This window comes from Ursus arctos, unplaced genomic scaffold (genome assembly GCF_023065955.2).
Source record: "Ursus arctos isolate Adak ecotype North America unplaced genomic scaffold, UrsArc2.0 scaffold_31, whole genome shotgun sequence".
NCBI classification, from domain to species: domain Eukaryota; kingdom Metazoa; phylum Chordata; class Mammalia; order Carnivora; family Ursidae; genus Ursus; species Ursus arctos.
The window spans coordinates 16,663,815-16,686,984 of NW_026622997.1; the positions used below are offsets into that span (position 1 = coordinate 16,663,815).

The 23,170-nt window shown below is 39.4% G+C and overlaps 1 protein-coding gene across 1 annotated transcript in view; it reads left to right on the forward strand.

The window, feature by feature from the left end:
- Nucleotides 1-4,636: 4,636 nt before the first annotated feature.
- PHACTR1 (phosphatase and actin regulator 1) overlaps nucleotides 4,637-23,170 on the forward strand; it is a 527,166-nt gene continuing 508,632 nt past the window's right edge. Inside the window, exons 1-2 of the mRNA XM_057304929.1 lie at nucleotides 4,637-4,981; nucleotides 6,862-7,014. Of these exons, the coding sequence (XP_057160912.1) occupies nucleotides 6,912-7,014 (103 nt within the window). The 5' untranslated portion in view covers nucleotides 4,637-4,981; nucleotides 6,862-6,911. The remainder of the gene's footprint in view (nucleotides 4,982-6,861; nucleotides 7,015-23,170) is intronic.

Genomic DNA, 23,170 nt, shown 5'->3' on the forward strand with positions numbered 1-23,170 from the left:
AAAAGAAAAAAGTGCTACTCCAGTGAACATATGAATGATAAGAAAGCGAAATAGGCTTATTGCTGACATGGAGAAAGTTCTAGTGGCCTGGACAGAAGATCAAACCAGCCACAACATTCCTTAAGCCAAAGCCTAACCCAGAGCAAGGTCCTAACTCTCTTCAATCCTATAAAGGCTGGGAGAGGTGAGGAAGCTGCAGAAGAAAGGTTGAAGCTAGAAAGGGTTGGTTCATGAGGTTTAAAAAAAGAAGCCATCTCTATAACACCAAGTGCAAGGTGAAGCAGCAAGTGCTGACGGAGAAGCTGCAGCAAGTTCTCCAGAAGATTGAGCTGAGAGAGTTAATGAAAGCAGCTGCAACTAAACAGATTTTTGAATGTAGATGAAACACCCTTCTGTTGGAAGCAGATGCCAGCCTGGACCTTCATAGCTCAAGAGGAGAAGTCAATGCCTCACTTCAAAGCTTCAAAGGACAGGCTGACTCTCTTGTCAAGGGCTAATGCAACTGGTGACTTTAACCTAAAGCCAGTGTTCCTTTACCATAGCAAAAAGCCCAGGGCCCATAAGAATGATGCTAGATCTACTCTTCCTGTGCTTTGTAAGTGGAACAACAAAGCCTGGATGGCATCACATCTGTTTACGACATGGTTGACTGAATATTTTAAGCCCACTGCTGAGACCTACTGCTCAGGAAAAAAGATTCCTTTCAAAATATGACTGCTCATTACAATGCACCTGGTCACCCAAAAGCTCTGATGGAGACGTACAGCTAGAGTAACGTTTTCACACCTGCTAACACCATGTCCATTCTGCAGCCCATGGATCAAGGAGTCATTTCAACTTTCAAGTCTTTTTCTTTAAAAAATACACTTTGTAAGACTACAGCTGCCATAGACAGTGAGTCCTCTGATGGATCTGGGCAAAATCAATTGAAAACCTTCTGGAAAGCATTCACCCGTCTAGGTGCCATTAAGAACATTTGTGATTCATGAGAAGAGGTCAAAATATTAAAATGAACAGGAGTTTGGAAGAAGTTGATTCCCACCCTCATGCATGAAGGGTTCGGGATGTCAGTGGAGGTAGTCACTGCAGATGTGGTGGAAATAGCAAGAGAACTAGAGTTAGAAGTGGAGTCTAAAGATGGGATTGAATTGCTGTCATCTCGTAATAAAACCTGAATAGATGAGGAGGTGCTCCTCAAGGGTGAACAAAGAAAGTAGCTTCTTGAGATGGAATTTACTCCTGCTGATGATGCTGTGAAAAACTGCTGAAATGACAATGAAGGATTTAGAATATTACATAAACTCAGTTGATCAAGCCACGGCAGGGTTTGAGGGGATTGACTCCATTTCCGAAAGAAGTTTCTATTGTGGGTAAAATGCTTATCAAACAGCATCACAAGCTACAGAGAAATCAGTCATGAAAGTCTGAGTCAATCAATGAGGCAAACTTCATTTTTGTCTTATTCTAAGAACTAGCCACAGCCACCCCACCTTTAGCAACCAGCACCCTGACCGGTCAGCTGCCAGCAACATGGACGCAAGATCTTCCATTGGCAGAAAGATTGCGAACTCTCTGAAAGCTCAGATGGTGGTTAGCATCGTTTAGCATTGAAGTATCTTTAAATTAAGATATGTACATTGGTTTTTTAAGACATAATGCTATTATACACCTAAGAAACTATAGTATAGTGTAAACAACACTGGGAAACCAAAAAATTCACTTGACTTGCTTTATTGTGATATTTACTTCATTGCAGTGATCTGGAGCTGAACCTGCAATATCTCCAAGGTATGCCTATACCTGGCACGTTATACATGAGGTCTCAAAACATGACTACATGCTTCCATGGAATACAATTAGGCTCCTTCTCCCTGTGAGACTTTGTTTTCCCAGTCTACCTTCCCAGCCCTCGCAGCCTTCTTTAGCTTTCAAACTATCATCAAAACCTTCTCACAAGAAAAGTCTGGAAATTCATTTACTATAGAGTAAAAGTAACTGATGATGGCTTAAAGTGTTTCCTCTCGCTGGGAGAGTTCAGTATGGATAAAACCTCAGATAAAATGTTTTCCGTCTCCTACCATTTAATGACAATCTTTAGTGAGCAGGGAAGGAGAGACTTCTTTTGAGGGATGGGCTAAGAGATAAGAGAGTGACTTGCCAAGCAGAGAGAAACCACTGATATTGCAACATATTCTGAGGTCAGCTATTTGCAGAAATAAATAAATATATTGTTTTCTATACTTGTTTAGCAAGCTAGCACTTAACCAAAGATCTTCAACCTAGGGACCCCACCAAGGAATCCAAAATGCTCCCACACTTTAAGCGAGCTTCTAATGTTTTAAAATTAAAGTTAGTTGGGTTTTCTGGGAAAAGAGAAATTTCCCCAATATTTCATGCAGAGAGAAGGCAGAGCTTTGTGTAGTTCAACACAAATATAAAACACTGTCTGCTAGAGAGCTCTGGAATACAGTGAACCAATTAAACAAGTAAAATTAATTATAAAATTGTCAATAACACAAAACTCTTCATTTCTTAGTAAACAGTGAACCCAGACTGACTCTGATAGAAGTCAATACAATGATACCAAAAGAACAAAAAAGCCAGTTGTCTACTTATGAATCATGTGACCTCCTCTCCCAAAATGTCTGGGTCTTATGCTAGCCAATAGAATAAATAAGTATACCCCAAAAATAAATTAACAAAAGCTGATATCTTTCCTGGTCTCCAGATTCCATCTTGAAATACACCTCCATTTTGAATTAATCAAATACTGCTTCCCTTTGTATCTAGAGCACTCATACACATACGCTCTTGTCACCAAACTGAATAGAAAGTATACATATCTCTGCCATGTCATGTATTTGTAACAATCCTGGGTTATTTCTTTCAGTCTTACAGTTCCAAATTTCCATATTATAATGCCAATGGTATAAAAGATATAACTCTACTTTGGCCTCTTTTAAAATAATTTTTTATTTCTTGCTCACTGGGACATGTTAACATTGTCTAAGTTAACTTTTTTGAGCTGATGTCTTGAAGATGATTTGGGCTGAATTGTTCAGGGCTACATAAGTGTTAGTCTGAATCCTTGCTCTAACGTTGCCTTCTGGTTCTATTATACCTCAGAACAATGGACCATTATAAATGTTGCTTTTGAGCAGAATAAAGTTACAAAACAGAGCTGAGCTGATCTAATCGTGACACGGGCTTTTGAACATTACAATGCTTCCCACTTTTAAAAATAATTCCTCACCCAGATATTCCTATATGTAATCTATAGATTTGTTCTCAGAGAGCAAAAGCATTTTTTGAAAATCTATTTCAGAAGCTGATCATATTATGTTTTTTTTTAAAAAAAGAACTAGTTGTTAATTATTTAGTAAAATGAAGTCCCCATTTTGCAAGTGAAGAATCATCCCCTTCCCAAATATATTTCTTTCTCTAAACGAAATTTTCCTCTCCGAGTTTTCTTAAATCATGGCCCTTTCATATTGCATGTACATTTTGTAAGACACTTCAAATTTACCTTTCTTGGCCAACTCTCCAGAAATGATTTCCTTCCAAACCCATCCCCCAACCTCTGGGAATCAAATTTCCAATTTAGCATCTCCATCGTCAATCACACATTCATCTGTGCTCACCTAAATGTTCGGTGTTTGTCAGCAGCAGTAGATTGCACATTCTCTCTCCCCATCTCTCTCTCTCTTTCTCTCTCACCTATGAGTCATTACAATTTCAGTAGATTCACAATAGAGAGTTCAGAACCTGTCGCCCACACCTCACTGTAAGCTAAAGAAACCAGAAGACAGCTTTCTCCTCTTGTAAATGTCAAGTGTTCAGCATGTCTCCATTGGAGGCTGAATAGAAATGTAACCTTAGAAAAGTAAGTCCTTGGGTCTGGGCAAAGCTTGGAGTATTCTGCTCCAAAGTGGACTTTCCCTACAAGAACATATGATTGGTAGTTTTAGCTTCCTCTTTCCTCAGGCTTAATTCAGCAGCCCCAGCTTGGTGTCTGATTTGTTCTGATTGGGTAGGAGAGCCCACAAGACAAACAGCAGGAGATTTTCAGGTTTGTCTCAAAAGCAGCCGGAAGAACTGTGTCTATGGGAGGGGGGAGTGTGGTGGTCTTCCATCCAAGACTTCTCAAATGTAGCTTCTTTTTTCTTAACAATCCAACACACCACACACATTCTAATTCTTCTTGGTCAACAAAGGGTCAAAACCCACTCTTGGGCTTGCAGTTGGCTCTCAGTATGCCTTTCATGAGCACATCTCCAAGTATTGTGTCTAAAAGTCCTTCCCGAGGTTTGGCAGGGAGAATATCCCACCAGAATAAGCTCAGGTATCTAACCAAAGTTTCCTTTTGCTATTGGGTTTATTTTGTTACATTCAGACAGAAAAGAATGCATTTAGACAGATTGGCATGATTTGGGCTGGAGCTTTGACCAAGCAATCAGAGGCAGGAAGGGGAAGAAAGGCCAGGGAAGAGGGAGGGGGTGAAATCAGATGTTCACTTTATATTTCACTCCAGAAAACAGCTCACAATTATAATTACCCACCTTGTTTTGCAGCTCAGAATAAAAGTGGCGTTGCACCAACCCCTACCCAAGCAGCCATCGTGATTAGAAAGTACTCCACACCTTGGAGAACTGAGGAGACATGAGCATAATTTTAAATGCAAATTAAATTGAGGGGGTAGCAGAAAGAACACATAAAAGACAGTAAAACAAAACCTTTCAATTTTCTTAAATTAGCAGTCTAATGTGTTCTAAAGAGCAGCTCCACTCAGATCTCTTCTTAGGGGTTGCATTTCATCACAATATAAAATGGGCAAATCCATCACTTGCCTCTGCCTAGTGCTCTCGAATTGAGATTGAAGGGAAAATTAGAAGCTGTTCATTTGGGCTCGCGTGCTCAGCAGCATTACACAGGTTCCTTTGATGCTCTGCGGTGTCCTGCTGCAAGAGGCCAGCAAGTGTTGGTGAGTATCTGCTAACTTCAAGACTCTTCCTTTCCTGTATCATTTTTGGCTACCTTTCTTTTCCGGGGGGGGGGGGGGGTGGGGGACAGCTCCCACAAGAGCTATGTTATAATGCATTTTTTAAAAGCTGGGAAATTTCAGGCAGCTTTTTCAGCTTCTTCCAGTGACTGATTCGCAGAAGGAAAGAGAGTTATTTTCAGCCTAGATGCTGGTGACTGATCTATGTATTAATTATAACAGGGGGACATTTAACATATGCTGAGCTCAAATGACCTTTCCCTACAACCCAGAGCCAGCATTAGGATAAGAACTGGGTGCCCCCCCAACAATTTGTAGACAACTTTTCTATCCTATTAACTGTTTAATCATGTAATTCTGTTGCAATTTGCAAATCAAACTGTGACTCGGGGCTATAAACATAAATTATTAAAGCTAAAACCCATTTTTCCAATGATGATGACACTTCTCTGCGTAAGAGAAGGAAGGGGTGATGGGGACTGGACCACATGATGGTTACATGTAGATTCTGATGGTGATGATTTTGTGCCCAAGTTTTATACGGGAAACTGGTCATTTTCTTCCTTCAGAGTGGAGGATACAAAGAGGCTGAGGCTGGCGTCACCTTCTGTTGCTAAGGTAACATGCTCTGGCCATTTTATGTGATAAAGGAGGTCCAGTGGACTGTATACATTATTCATCGCTGTTCTAATCAAACAATCAAAATTGTTTACTTTCATCGGGAATTTAGTGAGATCAAAGACACTCCAGCTGAAATTCTTCTTGTTTTTACTGCCGGCAGTTAGTCCTTGATTTTTTTTTTTCTCTTGCAGTAAGTATGATTTGCTGTTGGGGTACCTTTGGGTATTTTTTAAAGTTTCCTCTTACCAGATTTGGTTTCTTAAATTAAAATATGCACTGCTAGAAAGAGGAACGAATTGGATTAGCCTTCTGAGCTTGATTTTAATGACTTGGTCTTATAAATTCTTTCCAAAAACATCCTGCAGAAATAGAGATACTTCATTTGCGCAAGTATCAGGGAAAGGCTACATATGCTAAAAAGAACCCAACAGGCTGAATGCTTTTTAATGAAGTACATCAGCTTCCTGACAGGCTAGTGCATGATAATATTGTGGGGATTGTTGCCCTACAAACCAGGATTCTTTCTCAAAAGCAGCCTGGGTCGGGGGCAAGCAGGTGATGATTCTGTAGCACTTTATAAATGTGCTGGAGGGAATCACCAAAAAGGAAGAAATCCAAGGCATTTTTACAGCAAACATGTCAGCATGTGTCATAAATGCAAGGCACCTATAAGTGGAGGCTCGGATTCCCAGGCGATTCTCGCTGTTCTAGGGGAATCGGGACTCCCTGGACCAACTGAAGATCAGTTCAGAACGGCTGACACTTAACGATGCCATTCATCAGACAGACCTTTTGAAAACGGATAGCATATGAATTTAACAGCCTATTTTCCAGTTCATATACAACAAGGAAAGACTGGTACGTTATTTCTCTTTAGCTTAAATCATCTGGGTGTTTTTTTTTTTTTTCTGAGTAGAATATATTTCTTTTAATGAATGTTGATTAAATGTTGCATTTTCTCATACAGTAGGAAAGCTATGTTGAGGGTGGCTTTAGAATTGGAAATGTCAAATGAGGGAGTATTATAATGGGTATATATATATAAAATCCCAAAAATTTTAATATATATATATATATATATATATATATATATATATATATACATATACATATATGTGTCTCTAGAAATATACAGCCTTATATAACAAATATAATATATTGTATATACATATATATATATGGTTTTAAACATCTGTTTGACAGTCTAAAATAGTGTGGATTTTTTTTTTCCTTTTTCATAGGGATACAAGTGACTATTTTGTCTTGAAACTCTGCTTTTGGAACATCAAGGATGGATTATCCCAAAATGGATTATTTTCTGGATGTAGAGTCTGCTCATAGACTCTTGGATGTTGAGTCTGCTCAGAGATTCTTCTACAGTCAAGGAGCTCAAGGTAATACAAGGGGAGCAAGAGAGGAAACTCCTCTCTTTTGCATGTTGGCTTTATATTGACAGTTGAGTGTCAACTGCAGTAGCTTCAGCTCCACAGAAGAGGGTCAGTAACTGGGATTACTAAATCGAAAACAAATCTCTACCAAACTGTTGCCGAAATTGAGGCATGCAATAGAATGGATAAATGCAAACTTCTTGGATGTGGTTAAAAAAAAAGCATCCTACCCAACTTTTGACACAAATGCCCCTTAGACAGCTAGGTTAGAAAATGATTTCCCACCTCCTTGCACGCAAGCCAGAGGTATCTGGAAAGGTATTTGGAATGCTTTTATCCCCCCGGGAAAGGTGAAGTTTGCAGCCACTACACTTGAGGACATCAAGGGCACCCTGACCTGTCTGACTGAAATCCAGCTGAATGAGGGGCTCCTGAGATCAGCTTTGTGCTTCTAGAGCTGCCTTATCTATTTTAGATGAACTTCACGTTACTGCTGGAGGAATTAACAGTGCACTTGGGGAGCAGTGAGGAGCATGCCTGTTGTGAAGTGTGGCTGATGTGTGCATTTTTATTACATATTTCAAGATGGTCAGTTAAGCTCCAGTTGGCTGGCTCTTCCTGTTCCACAGTGTATCGAGAATGTTTTGCCAGCACACTGGAAAGAAGCCGGAGTGTCTTAGGGGGTCTCCTGACAGGCAGGAGATTTTTTTAAAGCATATTTTCTCTTTTCTATGGAATATTTAAAGTATTCAGTCAAAGCAATCTGATGATGGGCATCAGGAGAAAGGCAATGTCCGTATTCTTAAAGAGAAAAGTAGTCAAATTCTTGGAAGTCATAAGGCAGAACTGAGAAGAAATGCTGTTTAGGGATGGCTGGCGTCTCTCACTGTTAGGTGGTGACAGGTACTTCACACGGGGCACTGATGATATCTTCCTTGGCTTTCCCAGAGGTCTCCTCTGCATTGGTTTTACCTCACTGGCAAGCCAATTTCCCACGGCAACCTCAAGGGTTTGCAAGCCTCCTTCTTCTCTGCTTCCATTTTCCTGGCTATGATCCAAGCTTCTTAGAGTCAGGAGGGGCTGGGAAATGATCTGGTTGATTTGCTTGGGTCAGTGTGCTCATCAGCAGGACTTAAGTCAGCAAACGTGATACAACAGCTAATCCTCCCTGCACCTCCGGTTGTACATAGTCAGCAAATGGTCCTCTCAGCCACCTAAAGAGACATGAATATGTTGCTGAAGTAGGAGAAGAGGGAGAGGCTGGCCAGAACCTCCAGCCTCCTATGGGTCTGCAAGTAAGAAGATGCTAGGAGTAGATGGAGGAAAGGGGCTGAGGCTCAGTCCCCATCTCCAGTCCTGTGTTTAAACATTACTGCATCTGATCCATTCAATCTGAGTGGGACAATAATGTTCAGTGGTGGAGTCATCTACCTGAGCTGCGTAATGGTCGGCAGAGCAGAGAAGGGGAGTCGAGTTCATTAACAGTATTAAAGATGCCCACTTTGCCTTGCAGTAGAGATAGTTGAAGCTTTTAAGAAGCCTGTGGGCTCCAGGCTTCCACGGAAGGAAAGCAGGCAGGGTGTGGGAGGCTCAGAGGACTCAAAGCAGCCTGGTGGTTGTCAGCAGATGGAGTTTGGGGGTGGAGTGGTCAGAATTGTCGCCATCCGTGACTGTGGTTTAGACAGCAGCGCTGGAATGACTAGAAAAATGCAGGGGAGGTGGTAGCATAAGCCACTGGTGCTCCTGATAGCACATTCATTTTAAGGTAATAGGAACGACATTTCAATCAAAGGATCTTGAATTCATAGTAAGGTGGAGGGGTCCCTAAATATCACCTATTTCAATTTTTTAAAACCCCAGCCTTCCTGAATCAGACATCCAGGTGTACAGCCTAGGAGTCTGCATTTTAAGCAAGAGCTCCAATAATGTTACCTAGCAGCACATCAGTCTAGGGGCCCACATTTAAGGACCAGTCCACCCAGTCCAATCTCTCTCCTGCCTTCCTGGAACAGGAACACCTTCCTCTGCATTAGAGGCAGGATGACACAGTGGTTGCAGACCTGGGACCCTGATCGCTGGGGTTCAAATCATGGGTCTGCCACAGCGAACCTGGACAAGTTCACCTCTTTGATCTGCATTTCCCTCCCCTGCAAAACACAGAAACCATACTAGTGCCCAGTTCCTCAGTTGCTAGCAGCCTTAATGAAGTAAGATTTTAAGGTGCTGAAAACTGTCTGGCACATAAGAAATGCTACACATCAGCAAATCAATAAAATAAACACCCCTGGCAAAACACTATCTCCTCCTGTGTCTGAAATTTCATATGGAAGCCACTGCCAAACAAGAATGTAGCCTGATAGAAGCTTAATCTCCTATTTTTAGCAAAAAAAAAAAAAAGAAAGAAAGAAAGAAAGAAAGAAAGAAAAAGAAAGAAAAGAAAAGAAAAGAAAAGAAAAGAAAAGAAAAGAAAAGAAAATTTTACATGAATTATAAAACATAGTGATTATTTTCTTGTCACATCAAAACCCAACTCAGGGCATAACTGAAAAGTAATGAGTTTGTCTTGGCATTCCCTATCCACCTAGTCTTTTTTTTCACATGAAAAGTGAGACACACACCCCCTTCTTTTCTTCCCCATGCCTTCCCCAAAGGTGGACCACCTAGGGCCGGTGAACCCGTCTCCTTTCTGGACCTCTGCTGTCACTATGATGTGGGACTTGTCACGATACTGCCCCAGGTCCTCCATGGCAGTGTCCTTCCACTTGGCACAGACTCCCCAGACTTTCCTAGAGAATCAGTCCCTGGGCCTGATAAAGGGCTCGGGTGAGTGGGCAGAAGCCTGAAGACCACAGCCTGCACCCCTCCCTTTCAGAACCAGATGTATGTGTTTGAGTGGAGATTCTGAGCACCAGTGAAAAGGGGGCAGCATGGGAGCTGGCTCTTGGGAAAGGCATTTGAGGCAATTAGGGTTTTGTGCTGCTGCTGAATCACAGCACACAGCAGCTATCTTTCTGGCCAGCCTAGCCTGGGGACAGGGGAACAGTAGATCAATAACCCTGATCTGACACCCTCTTCTAAAAGAAGGTCCAACTGGGAGATAAAATGGAGCTGACCACCCAGAATTTGAGTGACCCGGGATTTGATCCCCTCAACTGGTCAGTGATTATTGCCTTTTTGAGTTGTCCATTCTCAAAATCATGTTGATACTTCTGTAGACCGATCAAGTGTTCTTGCAGGTGCAAATACTTTTAAAGGGGGAAGCAAGAAAATCTGAGTTTTATTTTCCACGTTACCATCCTTATATCAGTTTTATTTACAAATTCATAAACTTCTTAGATACCAACCCCTTCTCTACTGATGACATGCAAAATGCTTATCTAAGACCATGATGCTGGAATTATAATGTTTTTGACCCCATCACAGTTATTTTTCAATTCTTTTTGGAAAGTGGCAAAAGGCCTGCCTCTAAGTAGATGTGTTTAGCTAGTAAAACCCAGAGAAGACCCAGAGGGTGAAAAACAAGGACAAAAGATTGCTTTTGCTCTATTGTGGGACAAATTCTTCTGAAAGTCCCAGAGATTTTCCAAAGTCAATCATCAGCTCTGTGGAATAAAGCAGGTTGCTCTGTGGACCTTCATTTTTCCTTGGTTTGGTCCCGAGGTAAGGTAGATGAGTCCACCTCTCTGGGGATTCTGCTTCGGAAAGCATGATGTGTTGCAGAGAACAGAAAAACATCTAGGGTCACCCTGTTCATCATTCATCAGTGAAGGACGCTCTCCCAATTAATCTGTGAGTGCTTCATCAACAATTAAACCTGCTTATTGAGAGGGAATTCGGTGAAGGTCTCCATTAACTCAAAAGGAGAATTCTTGGGGTTGAAGATACACATGGCATAGAGATCAGCCATGTCCTGACATCAACTAACTTGAGTTCACCCACCTTCCAGGTTTCTGACAATGATGACTCACACCCTCAAGTTCAGTCTCTGTAATTTTTTACTGAACAGTTGCATGGGGAGGGAAGTCATATTATAAGACCACAAAACTAGCATCCTACGATTTTCGGGTTGAAAGGGACATTATAGATGGGGGATTCTCTTGGCCCCTCCTGAAACCAAGTAAAACGGAATTTGTGAGGGACAGACCCAGGTCCCAGGGCTACATTTTCAAAAAGCTACTGGGCTATTCTGATGAGCACTGAAGGTTGAGAACCACTGTTCTGGATCATTAATCACATGCTATTCAGAAGGTGGTCCTGAACTAACAGCACCCGCTTCATCTCAGAACTGGTTAGAGATGCAGGGTCTCAGGCACCCTAGACCTAGAGAAGCAGAACCCGCACTTGAACAAGATTTCCAGGTAATTTATGTTAGTTCAAGAAGCAATGACTGAATCCAGTGCATATTAGAAACACTTGGCGAGCTTTTATGAACTCAAGACTGGAGTCCCACGACAGATCTATTAAATCCGAATCTTTGGTGGTGAGACTTAAACTTGGGAATCATTTTAATTGTCCCTGGTGATTCAAATGTGCAACGAGGACTCAGAACTACTGACCTCCTGTTTTACAGTACAGGAGGTTTTAGCACGTCATGCGGCTATTCTTGCTTGAGGATCTTTCTCTATCTAGGTCCTTCCCTTAAATAAATCTACAGCATTGGAAAGGTGCAAATGGACTTTTTTAAAAAAGGACTGGGTGCTACCCTTTGCATATTCATTGTATCCATTAATCCTCAAAGAAACTTTGGGAAAGAGGAATTATGATGCTCATTTCACAGATGAGAAAAGACCACACATTTAGAAAGCAACATGGCCAGTAACTGAATTTGAGTATTTCTGACTCCAACAAACTCACAGGTAGTGAAGGAAACATTCATAACCAAATCACACTTCCAGATATGGTGAAGCTCAAGGTGGTTCCACCACATGCCCAGATCACACAGCTTACAGCAAGAAGGTGGAGACGCATCTTACCACACACACCCATACCCTCTCTGCTGCACTAGGTTTTTCTCCAAGATCATCAAAGTCCTTGGACAATTAAATTTCCTATCAAAGGGAAAATACATTAAAAGGCAGCCAATTGACTAAAGTCACTAGGCAATCACATTTATGACTCCTGCTCACAATTTCCCTCTTTTATCTTTTTAAATAACTCTTGGCATTGGAACCAGGTGCTATACTCATTTCGTCATAGAGCATCTTCTCTGTCTTTCCGGTGAAGGGAAATGCCGCTTTTGACAACTGATGAATGCCACAGTTAGCAGCTAAGAGTCTCTTCAAGATGCATTTGGAAATGGAGAGGAATTCATTAAAACCCTCTCTCTCAAACATTTCCTCCACCTTTTGCCCACCCTGTGAAATCTGTCAGAAGAGCTGGCTCTTCAATCGTTAGCTTTGAGTTATTTAACTCGAATGTACTCTAAACCTAAACTCTAAACCTCTGGGACTTCTTGACGTGGCCCCAAGAGACAAGGACATATGGTTATACTCGATTAGTTGCAAATCATTGACAACAGTCATCAGCACAAAATGTGCTCATGCTATTTCCTTTCCTGTGCTTCATGCAAGACCCAACCCAATGTTAACACCTCTGAGAAGCCTTGTCTGACTTTTCCAGGCCTTTCTTCCACAGCATTCTGGTCATGCCTATATTATAGCCTTTGTCATACTGTATTATTCAACTTTCACCACTTACTAGCTGCATGAGCTCACATAAATGGCTTCATGTCTCTAAGCCTCAGGGTCCTCATCAAAATGGACATAATCCTAGCTTCAAATTCATGGGGATTTTTTAGAATTAATAGAGGTGTGCTTAAAAAGTGTTCAGTACATTATTTATCATTATTGATTAATCATCGATGCTTTTGTTTTATTATTACTGAGGTGTCTGTTACATACCTAGAGAGCAGTGATCTCCCTAAATACCATTTTCTGGGTGCCTAGTATCATCCTTGGTATAGAGTAGGAGAATTAAGATGTAGTAAATGTCTCTATTCTATTGAACTCAAGGAATGAAAATGCTTAAATCTCCATTACAAAGAGATACTTGGGATTCAGGGAAATAACTTTTGACAATTGAAGATCTGGAAAATAAAACCTTCTAGGACCTTTAAAGAATTCAAATCTTTAGTTGAAAATAAGAGGCTGCTGAAGGCCAAAGGGAGGGACAGGTAAAAACAATTTTCAAATACATACAGGTTCAGGAAACAGAAAACGTTATCAACTTTGCTAGATCTCCCATAAAACAGAAGTAATTAAAAAATCAAAAGCAAAAAGAAAATAAAGCAGGAGAGATTTTGTGTACTATTGAGGAGCATTAACTTTTTAAATAGATTTACAGCGCCCCTGAATAGTACCGTTCGTAGAAGAGCTCTTTAATATATGAATCTATGATGACTGAGTTTTTATTCTGCCTTAAAGTAAGAGTTGTGGAATAAGCAACCAGTCAACATTTATTCTGCTGAACTCAACTGACATTAGTTCAAAAGCTGTTCTGAACATGTTCAGGAAACTAGCTCTGAGCTATATCTCAGCTGAGACACCTTTCCCGTTCCTTCTTCAGATCCTTACTGCCTAATCCAGTGCTTACATTCTGTGCTTGACTTGCCCTCTAACTAGCTTCCATTCACACTCCTGCTTCTGACCAGACTCAATGGAAGGTGGCTGTAGACACCCACCTAAACCCCAAGCTGGAGACACTTATTTTGAGAACCACTCACTGGAAGCCTGGCCATGGTGTTTCTAGGAGTCTTGCTGAGTAGATGCCAGGTTGTCTTCCTTCTTCCGGTCTGTCCCCTGAGACCTTCATGTCGTGGTTTTAGATGTGGTTTATAATGGGACCTACAGATCAAATTTGCTCCATAAGGACTGAGGTAGAAACAGTGATTGCATAGCAACCTGATCCCCATGTAAGGCGTGATTGCCAACAGGATCATAACCTTTTCCATTCACCAATCTTATGTCTTCCTTTTTGCCCCTCAGAGTCCTGCTAAGACCAACACAACTAATCAGCCACATCCATCTGTGTCCTCGTGGGCATGTCCTTACCATGTAGGATACATGTAATTTCCAGACCTATGTCTCTGAGAGGTGCTTCAGAAACCACTTTTCACAGAGAGTTTCTAGCCTTACTTTCATGGCGCTCAAGTCCTCACCTTCAACAAATACTTGCTTTTTGTCTTTTTTCTTTTCCTCTAAAATTCTATCCAGGAAGCAGCACGCTGTGCTTCACTCATGGATGACAAGCTAACTAGCAAGCCTTCCCTCCTAACCTCCCACACACTCCAGTTTAGACCTCTAATTGCTCACATGCAGGCTCTCCAAACCTGTGTTTAATACAAGGAACATTCTGTGTGAAGGAGAGGGTGAAGGCAGATTAAGAGAAAAAATACTGTGGAGATAGCGAGCTTGCCAATTTCATCGATAGGTAGATAACCATAAAATTTAATCTTCCATTTCTGGAGTATGCCATTGGAACAGGGCAATTCTCGGTACACAAAGTAGCCTCCGTGGTGCCAACAATTTACCTGCACTCGGTCTTCCAAAGCTCTTTGTGCCTTTGCTCCCAGCAAGCATCTGCTTTGCCATGTATTGTGATTCAGAGCTCATAAGTAATGTAGGATATGAGGACAAGAGGAAGAGAGAGAAAAGACCAGAGGATGAGAAACAGAAAGGGAAAAAAATGATATGAAAATACAATGAGATAATTGCAATCAATTAATAACTCCTGCTTTCACATAAGACATATGAGAGAGTGGATTACATATTCAGCTCACACACAGCCAGCGTCAGCCATGACCCAATTAGCATAAACAAATCACAGGTGCTTGGGAAAGAATTCTCATTTTCCCAAATAAATCTGTTTTCCTAAAAACTTTCAGTACCACCTTCTGGGACTGAGTTGGCAGAGGCAAGGATAGGGAGCCTAGCACATTAAAATCAGTTCACGGCTAATACTATTTTTAATATTTTAAAGAATATTTCAGTAAACAATTAGACCCAAACGCTCGTGCATAACCACAGATTGAATATTGGTGTGAATAGTACTTCTGAAATGTTAGGACTGAACAGAGAGATTATGTTGGAGATCTATGTATCTTTTTTCAATTATAAAAGCAAAACAAAGGTAGTATTAAAATATTTAGCTAAAAAATGGGAAGGAAAATCAACCCTACACAACTACCTTTGACCCTTGAACAATACAGGGGTCGGGACACCTACTTCCCATGCAGTCAAAAATCAGTGTATAACTTTTGATTCCCCCAAAACTTAACTGCTAATAGCCTGATGGTGACAGGAAGACTTACCATTGATAAAATATCAATTAACACATATTTTGTATGTTATATGTATTATATATTGTATTCTGACAACAAAGCTGAAGAAAATGTTATTAAAACAATCATAAGGAAGAAAATACATTAATACATTACTGTACAAAAAATCCGCCGATGAGTGGACCAGCACAGTTCAAACTCATGTTCAAGGGTCAACTGTGCATGCGTATAATGAATATCTTCTGCCAGTCTATGCTTTGCTTCTTTACTTTCTTAGTGGTATATTTTAATAAGTAGAAGTTTTTAATTTTGACGAAATTGGTAAATATTTTTTTCTATTATGGTTAGTCCTTTAACAAATCTTGGCTATCCTGAATGTTATGGAGATATTTTTCTGTGTTGTTGTTGTTGTTGTTGTTTTAAAGCCTTGTAGTTTTAGCTTTCACATTGAAGCCTGGATCCATCTTAAATGCATTTTCCATATGATACGGGGTAGAGGAGGGATTGCCTTTATTCAAGTATTCTTATTACAATGGACATTCTAATTGTGATCATTGAGAATAGAATATTTTACTTATTCTCCTTTCTCTAATGCTTTCTCCCTTTCCCCATATTCTTTATAGTCTTTATGTTAGTCAGATCAAAAGTGACTTATCATAGATGTGGTTTATATATCTTTGGAGTTTGTCCTTTACATGAAATTTGAGTAGGAAAGTTGACACTCCATTTTTAAGTTACTCTCAAAAGACTGAAGAATTCCCAAATTGGACTTTTTCTTGAAAATTGATTATCTACATGGCATAAAATAACCAAAAATCTAATACAGTTCTTTGTTTACAATTGTGAATGTTGGTATACCTTTTCTATAACTACTGGAATTAGAAATAATTGAATTTATTATTCTGCCATGTACTGTTACTTAAAATGTTTTTGTACATTTAAGGTATTCTAGATATTATTTACTCTAATAGTCCTACTATCCATCTATTTTCCTATTATTCAACTATCAGAAAGTGCTCAATGTCTATTTCTGTACATAGAATTGTTCACATTTGCAGCACTTTACTTTTGTTATACATATACATTACTATTTTGGCTGATTAATAGAATTTCAACACACAAAGCACATTCATTCAGCTGAACATTTGACAAATATTTATTGAGCACCTATAGAGTACCAAGTACTATCTATATATGACTTCAGCAGTCAACAAAACAGACAAAAACTTGCCTTTATGGAGCTTATATTTTAAGTGAGATTTTTCACTTTGATGTATATCCCAAATATTTACCTTTCTTTAAAAATGAATATTCAGATATTAACGATATGTCTGAATTATTTGCAGTAGATAATTATATGTCCATTACATATAATTGCATGTCCCCCTTTTCATAATGTAGAGTTCCTTTGAGAAATTGCTACCCAGCCAGGAATTAGACTTCCTAGACCCTCTTATAGCTTTGGTAGCACCCACAATCAGTTCTTGCCAATGGAATGACAACAGAATTAGTGTGTCACTTCCAAGCCAAGGTATTTTAGAAGTGGGTACACCTTCTCTATGCCTTTTTTTTTATTTATTTAAAAAAAATTTTTTTTAATTTAAATTCAATTTAGTTAACATATACTATGTTATTAGTTTCAGGGGTAGATTTACTGATTTCATCAGTTGCACATGACACCCAGTGCTCATTCCATCAAGTGCCCTCCTTAATGCCCATCCCCCAGTTACCCCATCCCCCACCACCTCCCCTCTAGCAACTCTCAGTTTCTTTCCTAGAGTTAAGAGTTTCTTATGGTTTGGTCTCCATGCTCTTTTTTTGCCTTTTACTGGCTGGATGCAGTTGACAACAAGGCCCTAGTGGATGATAGAGCATAGAGGGAAAGTGCTAATCACAGTTTCACTTCAAATAGGAAGGAAGACCAGTAACTCTGACTCCAGTGTGAACAAAAAAATACATTTTACTCTGTTAAGGTACTGAAATGTAAGGTTGATTTGATAAATTAGCATTACCATAACAAATATACGTGCCTTGTTCATACTGAAGACCGTTAGTCTGAATGGGTATGATGTTTATCTGAGAAAAGGACCATTATCCTTGATCTAGTACAATTTCAGAGTTGCCAAGAAAAGTGATCCTGAAGGAGGCAGTCAGCGAGGTAGCCTCCCAACGGGCAAGGCCAACACCTAAGAGGAGATTTTTGCTAAATACTGAGGCCAACACAAAATTAAATGCATCTCTTAGCAGTTAGTGACTTAAAGAAAAAAGTTGTATAAGAAAGTAATTTTGAGGACTCTGCGGCCCATGAACCAAACTTGCATAGTTATAATATCAAGTGGGTACTATCGGAATTTTGATAAAATAATTATTGCTGAGGAATGTGGAGGAGATATGGTGTAGGAAAACCATGTCCTTCCTCATTCTCTATGGTAGTGAGTGTAAACTGGGTCAAAAAATAATATATGTATGCTTTATATGCTCATATGGGAACAGAATTTGTTGCCTCTGTAGGAGTTGAACCACTGACTAGAAACAGAGGAGGGAAGGAGATTTTTTATTTTTTCACTTCTGAATATTGTACCTTGTAAATAATTACCTATTTAAAAATACATTTTTAAAAAAATGCAATATAGCTTGTGAGAATTTATTAGTATCAGGGAAGATATAATTTCCTGAATTTCAACAAAATCCATTATGAAAATTGGTGGATGGGATTGCAGAATTGATACCATAATTTAGCAAGCACCCTCAATGATATCCTTCCCCTAAAACCTATAAAGTTTCCAAGGTTTTCACTTATAACGGCTATTAAAATCAGTGCTGAAATAAACTGAACTTAGAACTAACCCTAAAGCGATCAGTCAAGATTTTTTTTTAATGTGTGAGAGAGAGAGAGAGAGAGAGAGAGAGAGAGCAGGAGCAGGGGGAGGGACAGAGGCAGAGGGAGAAACAGACTCCCCGCTGAGCAGAGAGCCCAACATGGGACTCGACCCCAGGACCCTGGGATCATGACCTGAGGTGAAGGCAGACACTTAACTGACTGAGCCACCCAGGTGCCCCAATCGATATGTTTTTAAATGTTGAAGCACATTCAGTTATTTGGGTCGTTGAAAAGTTTATGTTGCATCATAATACATCCCTAATATATGATATTCCAAACTTTCAATCAAATAAACAAAAATTACTTATTTATCTTAATTCATCTGTTAACTATCTCTTGTGTGTATTTTATAGCATATATAAAATATACATACAGTACAACACTGATCCATGGATTAAGAACTACGTTCTTGGGAATGCAGGTTCAGTAAGCTCCAGCGGGCGGGCTGCTGAGTCCACTTTGGAGACATCCATATCTGCCACAAAGCTCAGAGAGAGCACCTCTGATGGGAGTCGGCAGATCAAGGCTGTCTCAGAAGCACGGCTTGAGCTGAGACTTGAAGGCTGATAGGATTTAAATAGGGGTTAGGATGAGAAGGGCATTATAAAGCACGAAGACATAGAGGGAACTCACAAGGCTTCTTCAGGCTACTACAGCAAGTCTCCAACTGGGGTCTTGGCCCATCTACAACAGCATCACTGAAGCCATTGTTTAAAAGGCCTTCCCCAGACCTATTCAATCGAAAGTTCTGGTGTAGGGGAGTCAAAAATACTCATTTTCATCAAGCTCCTGATAATTTTTAGGCTTACCAAAATTTGAAAAATATCTAATTCTGTGAAAATACACTGGAGGCCATGTGGATATGTATTGCAGAGCCATTATAGGTGATTACAAAAAAAAAAAAAAAAAAAACAGCCGTCAATCCCAAAAAAGGAAATTGAGAAATGGCTCCTTTGACGTATTCATCACAGATGGGTCAGCCATATTACCAATACTTAATTCATTTACAATATTGGCATTTGCATGGAGTCCTGACCACTCTCCTGTTAATGGAATAAAGAGAACTGAAAAGTTTCAGCTCTATCCGTTGTTTGAGTGTTGGACCGTTCTCTTGTTTAATTACCTTTGAACTCTAGAAAAAGCCCAAAGAGGCAACAATGTTGGCTGCCACATTCCGCTCTGCCTGCTTATCCTAAGGCAAAATTAAATGTACTTTTCAAATCGGTCGATAAATGTTTCAGTTGTTGAAAAGCCCCCTTGTGTCATTAACTGCTCTTGGCCCATATATATTCTCAGGCTCTTCTTCTGAGTTTCACACCTTTGTTACCACTAATGCAATTGTAAGGTAGGAAGATGAAAAAATATATATAAATTCCTAGACTCCTATCTTCCACAACCTGTTTTCAGAATAATGTGTGGAACTCATGGTGATCATATTAATATTTAACATAATCTGACTATAATTTAGCCTCAAAATATTTTATTCCAAAATGTCATGTTCCATGGTATTATGTTGATACATTTGTAATCTTGGTTCATATTATTGTCACTTTGTAACAAAGGGCTTGTGTTTTTATTTTCCTCCTGTGGAGAAAAGATGCAAGACCCATTCCAGGCTACGTTAAAATGAAACCCTGGTACCAGTTAATGTGCATTAGGATTACAATAAAAGCACAGTGCCAACTTAAACTGTGTGCTTTCCTTGCATTTCTCACTCAAAAAGGGGGAATATTTGACAAAACACTTTACTTTTTAAAAATAAAATATGACCGGGCTACCTGGGTGGCTCAGTCAGTTAAACGTCCAACTCTTGATCTCAGCTCAGGTCTTGATCTCAGGGTCCTGAGTTTGAGCCCCGCATTGGCCCCAGCATGGAGCCTACTTAAAAAACTAAAAAATAAAATAAAATAAAAAATATGACCTAGGTGCCACACAGAAATGCAGAGCTATGAAAGCATATTTTAGGTGCATGCATACCAATTTGAAAGATGAATAGGAATAAGGCCAAGTAGAGAAAACAACCTTCTAGATGAAGGGGTTAAGTGAAATACAGGTGACCCTTGAACAAAGCAGGGGTTAGAGGTGTGAGTCCTGTGCACAGCTGAAAATCTGCGTGCAACCTTGACTTCCTCAAAACAAAACTAATAGCCTATGTTGACCAGAACCCTTACTGATAACAGAAACAGTTGTAACACATAGTATATAATACATGTACTGTATATATTATATGCATATAATACAGTATATATTCTGTTATAATACAGAATATATAGAATATATACTGTATTCTTACAATAATGTAGGCTAGAGAAAAGAATATGTTATTAAGAAAGTCATAAGGAAGAGAAAATACATTTACGGTACTGTACTATAGTTAATCAAAAAAATCCACGTATAAGTGGACCTGTGTTGTTCAAGGGTCAACTGTGTTTTAATTTTTTATACTGACTTTTGGTCACTCTCATACCCATTCAAATTTTTACAAAGTTACATTGTGGCATATACAAAATTGGAGTTATGAATGAAGTCTCTTCCAGGACTGGCTGAAGAATATCATGTTTTAAGGCTTGGGGTTCAGAGTAACAGATCTGATTTCACACTATGATTTCCACACCATAGCTTGTGACATGAAGTTATTTAATCTCTCTTTGCCTGGCTTTTCCCTTTTGAATGCAAATGAGAATAAGAGTTCTTAATCCAAAGAGTTATTTTGAGGATTAAGTGAAACAAAATGCATTTCACAAACTATGGTCCAACAGATGATTTGCAGATAATACTTATGAACTCTTTTATAATAACAATGTGTTTGTTTTCATCATGTTTTAGAAAAAATGTAAATTAAAGAAATTTAATGAAAATAGAAAGCTATATAATTAGACTTCATACTTAGGGGCTATTGCTTAGACCAAGGGGGAAAGAGTAGGCTAACTGAACTCCATTTAAGGAAAAACATGAAGTAAATAATCGACACTTTGATGGAGTAAAATCCATAAAAATGACGTAGGAGTGACTAACGTTTGGAAACACTGAACAAATAAACATAAAACACTAAGCAAAATGTCAAGTACCTAACATGCACTTAGTAAGTTTTAGCTCCTGTGTAATTATGCTTTAGTTTGGTCAAGCCCCTGAGGAAAATGGCAGGGCCTCCAGTTCCCCAGGAGAGACCTCCCACCCTGTCCCATGTCTGGTCTTTTCTGCCACTATTTATTCCTAATTCAGATTTCTAAGCCCTTTGAAAACGTGAGACAGTCTGAAAACACAGGAACAAGAAAAAGCAACAAAACTTTGATTTTTTTTTAAATCGAGTTGCTAAAAATCCCCAGAGAATTTTCTTTATGGTTGGACTGCTGGGTATTTTTGTCCTGCAAACTCTCTCAAAGCATTAGCTCCGCTGTTCTGATTTCCCCTGAATTTACAGCAAACTCTAGTTTATCAGCTTGTGGCTTCTAGGTGGCGATTGGCATAAGTCAGCACTTACCGAGGAATGAGAAAATCGATTTGGGAAAATCCGCTTTAAATCATATTTCCCTTCCTCCTTTTATTTTGTTTTGTTTTGAAACAAAACATGGTGATGTGAAGAAAGTGACATCAGAGACAAGGAAGCTAATTCTGACCCTGCCCTTAAATAGCCATGAGACTGGCTGTGCAAATAGCTGAATCTCTATGAGCCCTTGTTTCCCTGTTTGCAAAATTATAACAATGCTTGCAATATTATTGTCACAAGGACAAAATGACACAAAGGAATAACTTTAGATTAGTAGATTCTCAGTTTAAATAGTACATTCACAATAAATATTTGTTTAAGGAATGATAAATTGCCACAATAAGGAAAGGAAAGAACATTCATGGAGCAACTGTTTTGCGTCTTCAAGAAGCTCAGAGACAATATATATAATATAGTACAAAGTACTCTAATAGAAGCAAACACAGGATCTGAAAGGGGAAAGGAAAGAATTCAGAGAATTCTTTGTGGAAGACTTGATGCCAGAGTTTCATCCTAGAATTAGCACAATAGTGGGGCATTCCCTACAGAAAAAGCTAGTATGTATAGGTCTTTCCAGAAACAATTCAGTATGGCTAGATCAAAACGCACAAGAAGGTGAAGGTGACATCTGAGATTGGAGAAAAAAGCAGAGTTCAAGGAAAGGGATGTTGCATAGAAGATTAAGAAATTTGAAATCTGTAGGAAACAGAGCATTGTAAGGATTTCTAAAGCTGGGGCAGTTTCTAGGCCCGTTCATTTCAAATCTTGTTAGATATCAAAAACACACATTTTATAGCCCCGGCTCAGATGCACTGATCAGAATTTTAGGGAGTCAGGTATAGCAATCTGGATTTTTTTCTATTTTTAAGGGGTGTTTTGTCTTCTTTTTGCAGCTCCCAGATGCTTTGATGTAAATAGTATGAAGTCTAGAAGTTGAGACCCACTGACTAGCTTAATTATTCACTTTTAAAGTTATTTTCTAAGATTTTATATATTTACTTATTTTAGAGAGACAAAGCATGAGGGGGGAGTGGAGGAGGGGTACTGGGAGTGAGAAAAGCAGACTTCCCGCTGAGCAGGGAGCCCCACAACACAAGGCTCCATCCCAGGACCCCAAGATCTTGACTTGAGCTGAAGGCAGATGCTTAACTGACTGAGCCACCCAGGCGCCCCTAATTCTTTACTTTTATGGATGAGGAAAATAGAGCCAAAAGAGGTAAATGAATTAAATGGAATAAAAATCCAAGATTATATTCATTTAAATTCACTATTTGTTGACCACTAACCATGTGCTGGGTATTCAAACTCAAAATAGAAAAACCCCTTGGCCTCAAGAAGAAATAAATGATTTCAGGCCCAAAAGATAAATGCTGGGAGAATATATACACTGTGAGTTTGTAAGCACAGAGGAGGGCCCCCACATCAAACAGAAATACACGTGTGTGTTGGGGAGAGAGGGTAGATGTGTTTCTACATTAGCGTCCAAGAGGAGATGATGCTTAATCGGCCTTTGACT